Source organism: Lactuca virosa, chromosome 8 (assembly GCF_052849685.1).
Source record: "Lactuca virosa cultivar CGN04683 chromosome 8, Lactuca_virosa_CGN04683_v6, whole genome shotgun sequence".
Classification (NCBI taxonomy): domain Eukaryota; kingdom Viridiplantae; phylum Streptophyta; class Magnoliopsida; order Asterales; family Asteraceae; genus Lactuca; species Lactuca virosa.
In genome coordinates this window covers 309,440,621-309,457,177 of record NC_136433.1, presented here as the reverse complement: position 1 = coordinate 309,457,177, position 16,557 = coordinate 309,440,621, and the positions used below count along the sequence as shown (strand labels likewise).

The window sequence follows — 16,557 nt, the reverse complement described above, 5'->3', positions numbered from 1 at the left end:
TTTTATAACAACTTAATATACAATTTTAACGGAAGGAAATGATAAGTCCATAAATTCCCAATTAGAATATATTTTTATTTAAAACAACATTCTATTAAATAACAAAAGTTATACTTTCAACATGTTTAGAAAAAATAATATATACTCATTTAATTTAGACACTGAAAGTGGTATATTTTCTTCATCGCATGTAATATGAATTTAGTTAATTAAAATATAAGTATGTAAGGAAAACTTTCAATTGGATTAAGACACTAAAAGGCGATCAGTTATGTTTTTGGCCGATAATATTAGCATTAACATTTCAATTGAATTAACAACATGTCTAAATTTTGTAATATTGATTGGTTTTATGTTGTATGTCACCTTTATCAAACTTTTCTTGTAGTTGACTTCAACTTTTCGTTTAAGCCCTTTTTATGCTAGTATATCCGGTTGCCGTTCAAAAAAAAAAAAAACATAAATCACCAAAATTTTTAGCTATCTTGTAAATATCATCATTTGATAAAAAAAATAGTGTTGTTTAATAATGTCATATCACATTCGATACTTTATTATTAATAATTTTAAAATAGTGCCAGAAAATACGACGTGTATTGAAAATGATTTTGATAATAGATTAGTAAAATACTTTATTATTTTAAGAGTTTGGTATACGATGATTGTATCATTTTCAATTATTTTGCCGATTTGCATTTCAAAGTATCGAGCAAAGCGTCAAACTCCGTTAGAGCGTTACTACTTTGTTTGTTTGTGTTTCGTTCATTTTGTGTAGACCAGAGAAAAGGTGTCATAATTATGCCGATTGGGACAGTCGAACTCGCATACCGAGCTGGTGGGGCAGTGTACATGCGCCCAGAGCTATAGCTTGTATGGGTTGGTTCTAGTTTATCCGTTTAATTAAACAATTTAAATGATCAAGTTTCAACCGACCCAACATCGAGCATGACTTATTAAAAGAACTAATTAGTGTTTGACTTATTTAAATTTGAAAGTTTACATAAGTTTAAACATGTTTATATAATTTATAAACCCAAATAACTGTCGACATTAAAAAATAATAATAGAACGTATAGGCTGTTTTATAACCTCATAATGGAAAATTTTAAATGTTATTTAAATCGGTCAAGATCCAACATATTTTACGTAATGTTTAACAAATTAAAATCCTATAAAGTACTCTACTGTCACGTTTGGTTTAGGTTTTATGCCATAAATGGTAATATATTAAGATTATATGGTTTTACTTTGGTAATTTTTATTACATAAAAATAGGTTGGTTTGGATCATATGATAAACTGGTTCAAGATCATTTATATGCCTGCAGACTAACTAGTAATAAAACTAATATGAGATAAATCATAATCTCTTCCGATAGGAAGAGAGATTAATATATATACTTATAAATGAATTTGTGATCTTACTTCATTAATGCTTAAACAAGCATACTTACTGGGTTTATTTGTAGTTATGGAAAGGGGATTTACCATAATCATTTCTTGGTCTTGTGATCATTGTCATGACGAAACAAAGAACCTAATCCCAAGATATTCGCAACACTTTTGGAAATGAAAGGAGGTGGCACATTAAGAATTGGACTGACTCGAATCCCAAAGTCATATCCTCCTCCATAGTTCCTCTTCAATGGCGGCTTCATTGACGAATAACCATTATTATTACTCACAACAGCCATTGACGAGTTCTTATTGCTTTGCTTTTGGGAGGTATTCTGCTTTTTCTGACGGTCTTTCATTACAGACCCAGTTGAGTTACTTCGAGATAGAAGTGGCAGTGATGACCAAAATGAACTCTTCGGTTTCGTGCTCTCACAATGAAGACTGCTACTTCTCTTGATCCTCCAAAAAGATTTCGAGTGGTTTCCTTCACACCCTTCTACAAAAATAAACTCTTTCGGCTTTTCTTCCATCCGTGACTGATTAGTTGTGGCTGAAGTAACATGTTTCAAAGCAGAAGAATTCTTGTCGAGCAAGATATTCTCTTCACTGTTATAGCGACGGATTAAGCCATTGCTAAAAAGTTCATCAGCAGAAGAAGCTTCATTTTGGATGGAAACACTGGTAAAGCAAAAGTCGAAATCTGGACTGGAGTTGGATCGGTATGGGTAGCTTTCAATGGATGAGTTATCGATATTATGTGAGAACGAGATTCGAGGAGTAGCTGCAGTTGGACTGAAGCTTAAGTTCTCAGTAGAGAAGATGTCCATGGCGATTTCTTTGTTTGGTATTGGAAGATAGAAAGATTATGCATAGGTTTTGTTCAATGATTTTTCTCTTGTAAAAGTTGAAGAACAATAAGAATTTTTGTGTCAGAGAAGCTCAGAGTTTCATAGGTATTTTGGTTATAAAAAACATGGAGAAGAAGATATACAGAGCGTGTTGTCATAGAATGCCAATTATGAAGATGAATGAGGCATAATAAATGTTATAAATAAGTTTTTATTTATTTATTTATTTTTGACAAAATTATAAAAATGGTTTTGTGGTTTGCCAATTTCTTTGGTTAAGGTAAAAAAAAAAAACGTTTATTAGCAAAAAATGTCCTTATTTGGTGGTTTAGTTTTGGTTTTGGTCCCTATTTTGTTAATTTAACATTTGACTGTTAACCTTTTTAAAATGACAATTTTACCCTCAGGGACCATTTTTGCAGTTATCTCTTTTTATCAAATTAGAAGGACCAATTCTGCAATTCTTCTTTTTAAATTTATTGAATTATTATATATTAATTCTTCTTTCTTTTTAATTTTATTAAACTATTATACATTACTTTTTTGTTAATTTTAATTTTATTGGATTAATTTTTTTATATGATTATTGTATATCAGTTAATTATATTTTTAATATATAATATTTATATATTAATAAATATTATATTATTATATTATTTAACTATTTTTAAATTTTTTTATTGGATTATTTTTTTAAAAAAAAATTATTAGATTTTTTTATTAGATTATTACATTTAATTTTTTATATTCTATATATAATAAAAAATATTTTAATGGATCATTAATTTTTTTTAAATGTATAATATTAATTCTTTTTAATTTTTTAGTTCTACCACAAAGTCTTCAGAATACGCAAAAGCACTGCATCCTATTGTCGAAAATCGTCGCGACCACCGCTAATCACCTTCTTCGGAGGTCCGACGGAAACACTACAAACATGTTTCACCCAACGCCGCTATCCAGTAGCCACCTGCGACAACCTCTTCACAATCCGTCAGAATCCTTTATATTTGCCACTAAGCCGATCGTTTTCCACTAGAACCATCACTATTTGAACCACCAAGAAGTCCAACCCAAACACCCGTGTCAGTTCCTCCATTTGTTGGCTTTTACCACCTTACGCCACAAAATCATACTACCTGGCCAGTTCCTCTATTTGTTGCCTTCCAAAACCTATGCACAACCTTATAACATCGAAGCTTCAAGCTTGCACTACCTGAAAAGATCTAGCGGTGGATCTGGTGGTTAGAAAACCCTATATCTAACATTGTCGCCATTGACGGGAGTGTGAGTAGTCAATTGGTGTAGTTTTGGTTGAGAATGTGTCACACCCCCAAACCGGAACGACGGAAACGTTCGGGGGTGGATGACGTCATGTATAGTATCACAACCATTGCATTACAGTAATCAAAGTAAACATAACCATTACATTAATTAAGTAAAAAAATGTTTACATCAGTTTGATTCATGTATATAGACATCAAAAGTATGACAAAAGTAAAAGACGAGACTCTATACGCTTCGTCTTCTCAAAACACCAGGAGGTACCTGTCTACTGATTTCCTGAGAATACAAGCAGTTTTGAAAGAGTATCAGCATAAAGCCGGTGAGTTCATAAGCATGTTTTTGAGAGGAAATTCGGTTAACGAATCAACAAATATATTTGTATACTTCCAAGAAAATCCATTATCTTCTAACATGTGTATTTTGTTACTGAATCTCATTGAATGTATTGTGCATTGTTTGATTGAATAAGAAACCTCTGTTTGCATGAAAAACTCTGATTATCACTAGTATGTATAGTAAGTTCGGAAAATTCTGAAAACTGTAATATGTATAGTAGTTCTATTACTTTATAATAAAACTAATTGAAGTTATTACCATTAGTACATTAATCGTATATACTTAGTACCAAATTAATGAGTTGTTATAACCATACTTGACCATTGAATTGCCTGAACGACGTTCTTCAGGCGTCAGAATCGAAATGACTTTGTCACCCAGGCATGCCGGCCTAACTGTAGCTAGCAGTTATGGTGTGGAATTGTCAATCCCGTATAGATCTATACACAAACTCACGTTCTCCCTCCAGGAGACTTTGGTTATAATCTCAGGGCTTTTGTTAGTACTTGAATAAGTACGCGAAGAATGCTTACTCATAAAATGCTATACTAACGATTACATGTAGAATAAAATGAATCCATTGAATTTAACTTGTTCTCTATATATCTCATAAACTACACATTATATAGTTTATATGTCTGGTTGCATTGAATCTATGATTTGTAAATTGATATGTTAATTGTTCCATAAACTATACCTATTATAGTTTATATGTCTGGTTGCATTGAATCTATGATTTGTACATTGATATGTTAATTGTTCCACAAACTATACCTATTATAGTTTATATGTTCATTCATGTATTCAATTCATGTTTTACATTGAAAGCTCTGTGATTATGATGAAAACTTCCCTTATGCTCTGCATAATACAGAAGGGATAAAATATCTACATATTTTATAAAGTATAGAAACTGTATGATTGTATCGATTGCATCTGTTTTAAGTTTAATGAAATCCTTTTTGTATAATTTTCACAAAATCATTTATGTTTGGCTTGTATTCCCCCCCCCCCCCCCCCGAAAAACGTTTAAAAACAGTAAAGACATAGGGGTAGGAACTCACTGTTAGCGTGTGCAACCGTCAAATCAACGAACATGAATGAAGACCGTCGAGTTGTAGTGTGGTACTTTAACGAAATCCTAATAACCATTAAATACATATATGTATCTAATTAGCGATTTCGTTAGATAAAGTGTTAGAAAAACACTTGCTTTCGGTTAAGGAATGTTACCGGGACTTGATTGAATCGAGGGAAGTAGGTTTTCAGTCTAATGCACCACTTAGGAAGTGTGTATGGCCGTGAACTAGGGTGTACAACCGTGGACAGGTGTACGGCCGTATACAAGGTGTACGGCCGTGAACCAGCTCTTGGATGGTGTACGGCCTTTGAAGGTGTACGGCCGTAGACTGGTGTGCGGTCAATGAACTTGAAGGTGTATGGTCGATAGTCTAGAGAGAAAAGGAGAGAGTGTCCGGTCAGAAAAGTGTAAATGAGGGGGGTTGGGTCTCGTATTTATAGGGGTTTTCGTTGGTCGGTGGTGGGGTCCACCCGACATTGGCCGTAAACGAGTGTACGGCCGTGAACTCAAGTCAGGCCATGAACTCGGTCTTGTTCGAAGGAATTCCCGAAATTTCGCGTGGTTTTGGTTCTGACTCGAATATAGAACTCAAAATATATAATTAAATGATTTTCCAAACCGAAGGAAGTTGACGGAGCCCAATAAAATAAAATTTTATTAACGAAAATTAATTAACGGAAACTAGAAAAGGGTTCGGGTTGTCACATCATCCCCCCGTTAGAGGGAATTTCGTCTCGAAATTCAGACACAGAATACAAATCATGGACTCGGAAATAGATGAGGGTACTTCTGTTTCATTGAATCTTCGCGCTCCCAAGTGAATTCAGGTCCTCGCTTGGCATTCCAGCGAACCTTCACTATCGGGATACAAATTTGTTTCGTTCGTTTGACTTCCTGGTCCATGATTTCGACTGGTTCTTCCACGAAATGTAAGCTCTCGTCTAGTTCGATATCCTCGAGAGGTATCACAAGTGTCTCATCGGACATACACTTCTTTAGGTTCGACACGTGGAAGACGGGATGTACGTTGCTAAGTTCTTGTGGTAGGTGAAGTTTGTATGCTACGGGACCGATCCTAGCGAGGATCTCGAATGGTCCTATGTATCTCGGATTCAGCTTTCCACGCTTTCCGAAGCGTATCATGCCTTTCCAGGGTGAGACCTTCAAAAGGACACGATCACCAACCTGGAACTCCAAGGGTTTTCGTCTCTTTTCGGCGTAGCTCTTTTGTCCATCTCTTGAAGCCTTTAGTCGTTCCCGGATTTGTATGATCTTTTCAGTAGTCTCTCGGATGATTTCTGGGCCTGTGTGGGTGCTATCAGGGACTTGACCTTTGACTAGCTGCGTGTCACCCACCTCAGCCCAGCACAGAGGGGATCTGCACTTACGGCCATAGAGGGCTTCGAACGGTGCAACCTTGATGCTGGTATGGTAGCTGTTGTTGTAGAAAAATTCGACCAAGGGTAAATGAGTGTCCCACGACATGCCGAAGTCGATGATGCAGGCTCTCAACATGTCTTCCAATGTTTGAATGGTTCTTTCACTCTGCCCATCTGTCTGTGGATGGTAAGCTGTGCTCATATCCAGCTTAGTTCCCAGAGCCTTCTGTAGTGACTGCCAAAATCTGGAGGTAAACCTGCTATCTCGATCGGAGATAATGGATACAGGCACACCATGAAGGCGAACTATTTCTCGAATGTAGATTCGTGTCAGTCTCTCCGTTTTGAAGTTTTCTTTGATTGGCAGGAAGTGGGCGGATTTAGTTAGTCGATCGACAATTACCCAGATGGCGTCGTGCCCACTCGGAGACTTGGGCAACTTAGTGATGAAATCTATCGTAATCCTTTCCCACTTCCACTCAGGTATTTATGGCTGCTGGAGTAGACCTGAGGGCTTTTGATATTCCACCTTCACCTTGGCGCAAGTCAGGCACTTGCCCACGAAGGTAGCGATCTCTGCTTTAATGTTCGGCCACCAATAGAGTTGCTTGAGATCCAGATACATCTTATCCGAACCTAGGTGAACGGATTATCTAGTCTTGTGAGCTTCGTTCATGCAAACCTCCCTGAAACCGCCGTACTTTGGGGTCTAGATCCAGTCCATGAAATAGTAAACTCCGTCTCCCTTGACCTCTAAGTTCTTTTCCATTCCTCTCAAGGCTTCATCCGACATGTTCTCTGGTTTTAAGGCTTCCAGCTGAGCCTCTCTGATTTGCGCGGATAAATGGGAATGAATGGTCATTGTCAGTGCCTTCACCCTACGACCTGAATACTCTTTTCGGCTGAGGGCATCCGCTACCACATTGGCCTTGCCGGGATGGTAGCGTATTTCGCACTCGTAATCACTGAGTATCTCTACCCATCGCCCATGTATCATGTTCAACTCTTTCTGATCGAAGATATGATGTAGGCTCTTATGGTCGGTGAAGACAGTGCACTTGGTTCCGTAGAGGTAGTGTCTCCAAATCTTTAACGCAAAGACCACTGCTCCCAACTCTAGATCGTGAGTTGTTTAATTGACTTCGTGTGTTTTCAGCTGTCTCGAGGCATAAGCAATAACCTTTCCTCGCTGCATGAGCACACAACCTAGGCCCTGATTGGATGCATCACAGTAGACAACGAAGTCCTCCGTCCCTTCAGGCAGAGACAGGATAGGTGCGCTGCATAGGGCCTGCTTCAATGTTTGAAACGCAGTGTCTTGCTTTTCTACCCAACTAAAGGTTACACCTTTCTGTGTCAGGGTGGTTAAAGGCTTAGCAATTTTGGAGAAATTCTGGATAAATCTGCGATAGTAGCCAGCGAGATCCAAGAATTGACGGATTTCTGTGGGTGTCTTCGGTGTTGACCAATTCTCAATCACTTTGATCTTGGAAGGGTCCACATGTATTCCTTCCTCGCTAACCACGTGCCCAAGGAAGGTTACTTTTCTGATCCAAAATTCGCACTTTGAAAACTTTGCATAGAGTTTCTATGCCCTTAGTGTTTCTAACACTAGTCTCAAGTGCTGTCTATGATCTTCCTCACTCCGAGAGTAGACAAGTATATCGTCAATGAACACGATTACAAACTTGTCTAGGAAAGGGCGGCACACCCGATTCATCAGATCCATGAATACCGCTGCTGCGTTGGTTAAACCAAAGGGCATTACTACAAACTCGTAGTGTCCATAACGAGTTCAGAATGTTGTCTTGGGAACATCACCCTCATGAACTCGCAACTGATGGTACCCTGATCTTAGGTCTATTTTGGAGAAATAACTGGCTCCCTGAAGTCGACCGAAGAGATCGTCGATTGTGGGTAAGGGATAATGGTTCTTTATGGTAAGCTTGTTCAGTTCTCGATAATCAATGCACATCTGAAAGGATCCATCTTTCTTTTTCACGAATAAGATTGGGGCTCCCCAGGGTGAGGAACTTAGTCTGATGAATCCTTTGCTGAGCAGCTCATTGAGCTGACTGGATAACTCTTGCATTTCTACCGGCGCCAGACGATATGGGGATTTAGCTACGGGAGTAGCTCCGGGGACTAAGTCGATACGGAACTCGACTTGGCCCTCGGGAGGGATTCCTGGAAGATCTTCGGGGAATACATCAGGAAAGTTGCAGACTTCGGGGATGCTCTCGAGGTCCTTAACTTCCTGCTTTTCGTCAATAACATGGGCTAGGAATGCATGGCACTCCTTTCACAGATATTTCTGAGCCTGAATACAGGAAATGATACGAAGGTTCGAGCTGAGTTTATCACCATAAACTATGAGAGTTTTTCCTGAGGGCAGATTGAGACAGACGGCTTTTTCGTAGCAAAGGATATCAGCACGATTGGGGCTCAGCCAATCCATGCTGATGATAACGTCGAAGCTCTTTATGGAAACTGGCATAAGGTCGATGGGGAAGGAATGGTAAGGGTACAGCCTATGAATACGTCGTTAGTGCTTTCTTTCTTTCCATTAGCCATCTCGATGGTAAATGTTTCGGTTAAAGGTTGGGATTTACATTTGAGTAGATGTTTAAATGCATGAATAACAAAACTTCTCTCTGCACCAGAAACGAAAAGAATGCATGCATAAGAGTTGTCGAGGAGGAACATACCCGTAACAACTGTGGGATCAACAACTACCTCCTCCTGGCCCATCGCCAGCACCTTCCCTGTGTTAACACCTGTTGTTGCCTTGGGGAAATTTCTTTTGAAGTTCCCAACCTCCCCACAGCCATAACAGGCTTGGCCCACGCCTGCTTCAGTAGTCTGGTTGGTCGGTTGAGTTGGTGTCTTGCAGAATCGCACTATATGCCCCTTTCTGCCATATTTGTTGCATTGCATTTCTCTACAAACTCCCAAATGATGGAAGTTGCATTTGTTGCACAAAGGTAGGTTTCCAGCATAGCGTCTGGGAGTTGTTGGAGTAGTGGGAACAGCAGCAGGAGTAGTAGCAGCGTGGACTGCCACTATTTGTTGTTTCTTGGAGGGCTCCTGCGAAGACTGGCCCTTTCGTTTGTTCCAAAATTTCTTCCCACCACTTGCCTTTGGTGGTTCGGGAACAGTTGTTACTGCATACAGATCAACCCCATGATCTATCAGAGTCTGTGTCAGACACTTGGCGCTATCAAAAGTAGTAGGCTTAGCAGCCAAGACATTTCCTTGAGTTGGGGGTGTCAATCCCCAAATGTATCTTTCAATTTTCTTGCTTTCCGGGGTGACCATTCCCGAACACAGAAGAGCCAGATCGCAAAATCTAGCTGTGTAAGTGGCGATGTCGGAACCCTTCATCTTTAGGTTCGAGAGCTCGTGCTCTAACTTTTGCATCTCGCCCCTTGGGCAGTACTCAGCCAGCATGAGTTCTTTCAGACTCTCCCAACCCATGGCATTGGCTATCGGCAGGGTTAGGGATTTGACTCGACCATTCCACCAGGTCAGTGCTCTGTCGGTGAAGGTGCAAGAGGCGAACTTCACCTTATTTGCTTCTGAACATGCGCAGATCTCGAAAATGGATTCGATCTTCTCGAACCATCGAGTTAAGGCAATGATTCCTCCATTGCCATCGAAGGGTTTGGGTTTCGCGTTCATGAAGTCCTTATAGGAACACTCCTTTTGATGTCCCTGATCGCCAAGATTCTGGGGATGAGTACCGCCTCCGGATCCGCTAGCCCCACTGGGGTTCATTTGCGCCATTACTGCAGTTCCGGCGGCTGTAACCGCTGCCTGGAACATGGCAGGATCGAACTGAGGAGGTGGTGGCGGAGGAGGGTCGTTGTTCTTCTTGCTGGGTCTCTTTCTGGGAGGCATATTTTCTAAAAATAATCAGGAATAAGAGGATGGTAAGTCCCCTAGATTTTTAAATTAAGAGATATGAAACAAGATATATCTCCTCCTGATAAATAAAGTGTTCTACTAAGCGATAGATAGAGAAAGGTTACTAATGCAAGTAAATCTATCGCTAGGAAGAAATAAGTAGCACACTTGGAATGAATCTCTATACTGTATTCGGCTCTCGCTAAAATAATCCTATAGTATTTTAAGTTGTATGCTCTGTTTTATCGATATCTTGATGTATATAGCTTGGTAAGTATTAGGCTTGCCGCAACACAACGATCACTCCCAGACACATGTTGGTCATGTCTCACATAAATATAGTTGATCAAGCTATATTGATCCCAGACATGATTACATAACTATCCAGGTTTAACCACAATGTCCAACATCCAAATACTTTTGTTTTGTTCTTCTTATGATATTGTTTCTGGTATCTATGTATACTTGTATACTTCTTATAAAATACTTATATTTTAAAAGTATACTTTTAGTTCAGAGCACTTCGGCCCCTTAGTGTTTATAGTTGTATACCATGTAAGGTTTGGTATACTTAGTTCACTATAAACAAGAGCTCTGATACCAATCTGTCACACCCCCAAACCGGAACGGCGGAAACGTTTGGGGGTGGATGACGTCATGTATAATATCACAACCATTGCATTACAGTAATCAAAGTAAACATAACCATTACATTAATTAAGTAAAAAAAATGTTTACATCAGTTTGATTCATGTATATAGACATCAAAAGTATGACAAAAGTAAAAGACGAGACTCTATACGCTTCGTCTTCTCAAAACACCAGGAGGTACCTGTCTACTGATTTCCTGAGAATACAAGCAGTTTTGAAAGAGTATCAGCATAAAGCCGGTGAGTTCATAAGCATGTTTTTGAGAGGAAATTCCGTTAACGAATCAACAAATGTATTTGTATACTTCCAAGAAAATCCATTATCTTCTAACATGTGTATTTTGTTACCGAATCTCATTGAATGTATTGTGCATTGTTTGATTGAATAAGAAACCTCTGTTTGCATGAAAAACTCTGATTATCACTAGTATGTATAGTAAGTTCGGAAAATTCTGAAAACTGTAATATGTATAGTAGTTCTATTACTTTATAATAAAACTAATTGAAGTTATTACCATTACTACATTAATCGTATATACTTAGTACCAAATTTATGAGTTGTTATAACCATACTTGACCATTGAATTGCCTGAACGACGTTCTTCAGGCGTCAGAATCGAAATGACTTTGTCACCCAGGCATGCCGGCCTAACTGTAGCTAGCAGTTATGGTGTGGAATTGTCAATCCCGTATAGATCTATACACAAACTCACGTTCTCCCTCCAGGAGACTCTGGTTATAATCTCAGGGCTTTTGTTAGTACTTGAATAAGTACGCGAAGAATGCTTACTCATAAAATGCTATACTAACGATTACATGTAGAATAAAATGAATCCATTGAATTTAACTTGTTCTCTATATATCTCATAAACTACACATTATATAGTTTATATGTCTGGTTGCATTGAATCTATGATTTGTAAATTGATATGTTAATTGTTCCATAAACTATACCTATTATAGTTTATATGTCTGGTTGCATTGAATCTATGATTTGTACATTGATATGTTAATTGTTCCACAAACTATACCTATTATAGTTTATATGTTCATTCATGTATTCAATTCATGTTTTACATTGAAAGCTCTGTGATTATGATGAAAACTTCCCTTATGCTCTGCATAATACAGAAGGGATAAAATATCTACATATTTTATAAAGTATAGAAACTGTATGATTGTATCGATTGCATCTGTTTTAAGTTTAATGAAATCCTTTTTGTATAATTTTCACAAAATCATTTATGTTTGGCTTGTATTCCCCCCCCCCCCCCGAAAAACGTTTAAAAACAGTAAAGACATAGGGGTAGGAACTCACTGTTAGCGTGTGCAACCGTCAAATCAACGAACATGAATGAAGACCGTCGAGTTGTAGTGTGGTACTTTAACGAAATCCTAATAACCATTAAATACATATATGTATCTAATTAGCGATTTCGTTAGATAAAGTGTTAGAAAAACACTTGCTTTCGGTTAAGGAATGTTACCGGGACTTGATTGAATCGAGGGAAGTAGGTGTTCAGTCTAATGCACCACTTAGGAAGTGTGTATGGCCGTGAACTAGGGTGTACGGCCGTGGACAGGTGTACGGCCGTATACATGGTGTACGGCCATGAACCAGCTCTTGGATGGTGTACGGCCTTTGAAGGTGTGCGGCCGTAGACTGGTATGCGGTCAATGAACTTGAAGTTGTATGGTCGATAGTCTTAGAGAGAAAAGGAGAGAGTGTCCGGTCAGAAAAGTGTAAATGAGGGGGGTTGGGTCTCGTATTTATAGGGTTTTTCGTTGGTTGGTGGTGGGGTCTACCCGACATTGGCCGTAAACGGGTGTACGGCCGTACACGGGTGTACGGCCGTGAAATCAAGTCAGGCCATTAACTCGGTCTTGTTCGAAGGAATTCCCGAAATTTCGCGTGGTTTTGGTTCCGACTCGAATATAGAACTCAAATATATAATTAAATGATTTTCCAATCCGAAGGAAGTTGACGGAACCCAATAAAATAAAATTTTATTAACGAAAATTAATTAACGGAAACTAGAAAAGGGTTCGGGTTGTCACAGAATGGCGGAATGTAGGCAATGATAGACGATTTCCGACAAGATGATGTGGCGACGCAAGGTGGTAGAAAGGAATGAATGGAGGAAATGACCAGGGGTGTTTGGATCGAATCTCCTGGTGGTTAACACAATATTGGTTGTAACAACAAACGACCGACTTAGTGGCAAATCCGGAGTATTCTGACGGAATGTGAAGAGGTTGCTGGCGGTGGCTACTGGAAACGTTGGGTAGAACAAGAATCCGGATTTGCCACTAAGTCAGTCGTTTTCTATTACAACCAATATTGTGTTAACCACCAGGAGGTCCGATCCAAACACCCCTGGTCAGTTCCTCCATTCGTTTCTTTCTACCACCTTGCGCCGCCACATTATCTTGTCTAAAATCTCCCATCATTGCCTAAAATCCGTCATTCTCAACCAAAACTACACCAATTGACTACCCGTACTGCCGTCAATGGCGACAATGTTAGATATAGGGTTTTCAAACCACCAGATCCACCGCTAGATCTTTTCAGGTAGTTCAGGCTTGAAGCTTCGATGTTATAAGGTTGTGCATGGGTTGTGAAAGGCAACGAATGGAGGAACTGACCAGGTAGTATGATTTTGTGGCGTAAGCTGGTAAAAGGCAACAAATGGAGGAACTGATAGGGGTGTTTGGGTTGGACTTCTTGGTGGTTCGAATAGTGATGGTTCTAGTGAAAAACGATCGGCTTAGTGGCAAATATAAAGGATTCTGACGGATTGTGAAGAGGTTGTCACAGGTGTTTATTGGATAGTGGTGTTAGGTGAAACAGGTTGGTAGTGTTTCCGTTGGACATCTGATGAAGGTGATTAGTGGTGGTCTCGACGATTTTCGACAATGGGATGTGGTGCTTTTGCGTATTCCGAAGACTTTGTGGTAGAACCAATAAATTAAAAGAATTAATATTATATTGTTGAGAGAAAAACTTTGATAAGAGTTAGTAACGAGATAATAAGTTGCGGAATAAAGTTAATCTCTATGGATCTTGTTAGCTCAACAATAAAAGTTAGATAAGTTAGATTGCGGAAATATAAGGAAAGTAAATAACAACAAGTTATATCAAGTAAACACTTAGTTGAATCGTAATATGATTTGCACTCAAATCATGTTAGTAGGTGATGTTCAACTAAAGTGAAGATGGACTCGAGTGGAGTATTAAAAGATAAATTAGATAATATGAAGATGAAGAGATTTTGTAATTGATAAGCTTTGGAGTTGTAACATCCCAAAATTTAAGGCCAAAAATTTCGTTTTGATTAATTAAAAACCGCTTAATAAATCTTGCTCAATCAATTAATAACATTCCTAATAAACAATTATCAGAGTTTTAAATCCAAAGATCATCTAGTGCGGAAAACATGGTGTGATGCGCTGCGATCGCCCCGAGCTACTTCCTTGGAAAAACATTAGTACCTGAAACAATTAGCTGAAAACCGTAAGCACGAAGCTTAGTGAGTTCCCCAGATACCACATACCATACATATCAACTGATCCATACATGCCATGCGTAACCATGAGCCATACATAACAAACATATCCATAATCAAGTAAGGTGCTATGTGCCAAACATAGTCTTGCTGTTTTGCCACGGGCCGCACGTGGTCCTTCTTGTCAAGCCCGGGGCCACTCCCTGGGTCTTACAGACAAGTGCCAAGGGCCACCCCCTGGTCTTCCATGCAAGCATCATAAAGACAACTATACATACTACTCTACTAGGCTACTCAGCATATAGTGTGCCAGGAGCCACCTCCTGGTCTTTCATACATGTTGCCTAGGGCTAACCCCCGAGTCTTCCTACCAAACATAATAACATATTGTGTTCCAGGAGCCTCCTCCTGGTCTTTCATGTATAATGCCTAGGGCTAACCCCCGGGTCTTCCTACCATACATAAACTAAATGGGCCGGCATTGTGGCCGTAGACCCATACAAACAGTGAGGTGACTCACCTTGCACTGCTGAGAACTCGCTGAACACTTCTGACTGCTAACCGGAAACTCCTGAACCGCTGACCCTTCGGCTTCCCGAACTATCAATACCTAAAATAACATTTAGACCACAATAATCCCAAAAGTCAACCCATGTCAACTTGGTCAAAGTCAACGGTCAAAGTCAACCTCCAGTTGACTTGACTCGCCGAGTTGGTCTACCAACTCGTCGAGTCCATACTCCTCCAACCCCATACAACCCCGACTCCACTCATTGAGTTTAGCAAGGACTCGACGGGTTCTCCTTCAACCATACAATCGGGACCATCTTCATCCGACTCACCGAGGTCGACCTTGAACTCGTCGAGTTCATCATCCACATAAGAATGTGTCTAGGCTGTGACTCGCCGAGTTGTATGAACAAATCGTCGAGTCCATCTTCATAAACTAAGGAGATTGCCTTAGACTCGCCGAGTTCTTCCTTGAACTCGTCGAGTACGATGAACTTCATGACCACTATGGACTCAGACTGGCTGAGTCCCTAACCATTCAACTCCTACCCTTTAACAAAAGGGTTTTGGGGCAATAACTGGCCTGACTTGCTGAGTCCCACAAGTGACTCGCCGAGTCCCTCTATGTCCAACTCTATTCAGACGATTTCAGTCAAGCACAAGGTATCCAAGACCCTGATCCAGCCTCCTAGGGTCGGAATAACACGTAAAGCTAATACCTTTGCGTCCTTGCATGGCCCTTTTTGCTCAAAAGGTCATAACAACCTCTTAAACTTTGCATGGGGAGTTCTATTGGCATAAAGCTTCCACCTTTATGCCTTAACTACTCCAAATACTCCCAGATCTGAAAGGATTTAGCTTGGGGATGTCCAAATCCCACAAGAAATCATTCTTGGTCCATAAACTTCATAAAAAGGGACATAAAGAGATCTAACAAACTAGAAGTCAAGGAAGGAACTTGATTACCAAAATGAGAAGCAAATGGAGTGAATCTTCTGGATCTACTCCTTCCTCCTTGAACCTCCAACCTTCTTCTTGTTCCTCCAAGCTTCAAGAATGCTCCAAAACTCTCAAAATGACTCATAACTCAAGGGAGGCTCTAGGTGAAGGGTCCAGTTAATGGTTTGGTCTAGGTTTTCATTGTAATAGTTCATTTTGAGTCTTTAGTATGTTTTGGTGAGTTGTTTAGCAGTTTACGGCCATGGAGTGAGTTTACGGACGTAAGCCTGTTTACGGCCGTAAACCCTGTTTGCGGCCCAAGTCCCCTATATATAGAGGTTGTCTAGTTCATTGTTAGGTTGTTGATGCCACAGAGTTCACAGTCTATTGTATCGAGTTCTACCAGACATTTTACAGCAATAAACGTGTGCAAGCTTGATTTCTCTTCTTCTTCTACTCTTATTCTGATTGCTTTTGATTGTTTGATTGCTTGATCATTGGTAAAGATCCGTTTTAGGACCTTACAATTGGTATCAGAGCAAAACCGGTGTCAAAGCATCACTCAATCGAGTTTTCAGTCGTTTGAACGTATACTCTTCACTGTTCGAGATTGGTTTTGGTGTTTTCGTTGTTAAAGGGATTGAATCTTCTCCAAAATCGCGTTTTCGAAGAACTTCTGGGAGTTTACTGCCAACCGTAAACCCATTTTACGGCCGTA

General features: G+C 39.5%; 1 protein-coding gene across 1 annotated transcript; it reads right to left on the bottom strand.

Moving 5' to 3' along the window:
- Positions 1-1,492: 1,492 nt before the first annotated feature.
- Positions 1,493-2,224, bottom strand: LOC145131688 (uncharacterized). Its single transcript, XM_079066347.1, has one exon. It carries the CDS (start codon positions 2,222-2,224, stop codon positions 1,493-1,495), a length of 732 nt encoding a protein of 243 aa, XP_078922473.1.
- Between the last annotated feature and the right edge of the window lie 14,333 nt (positions 2,225-16,557).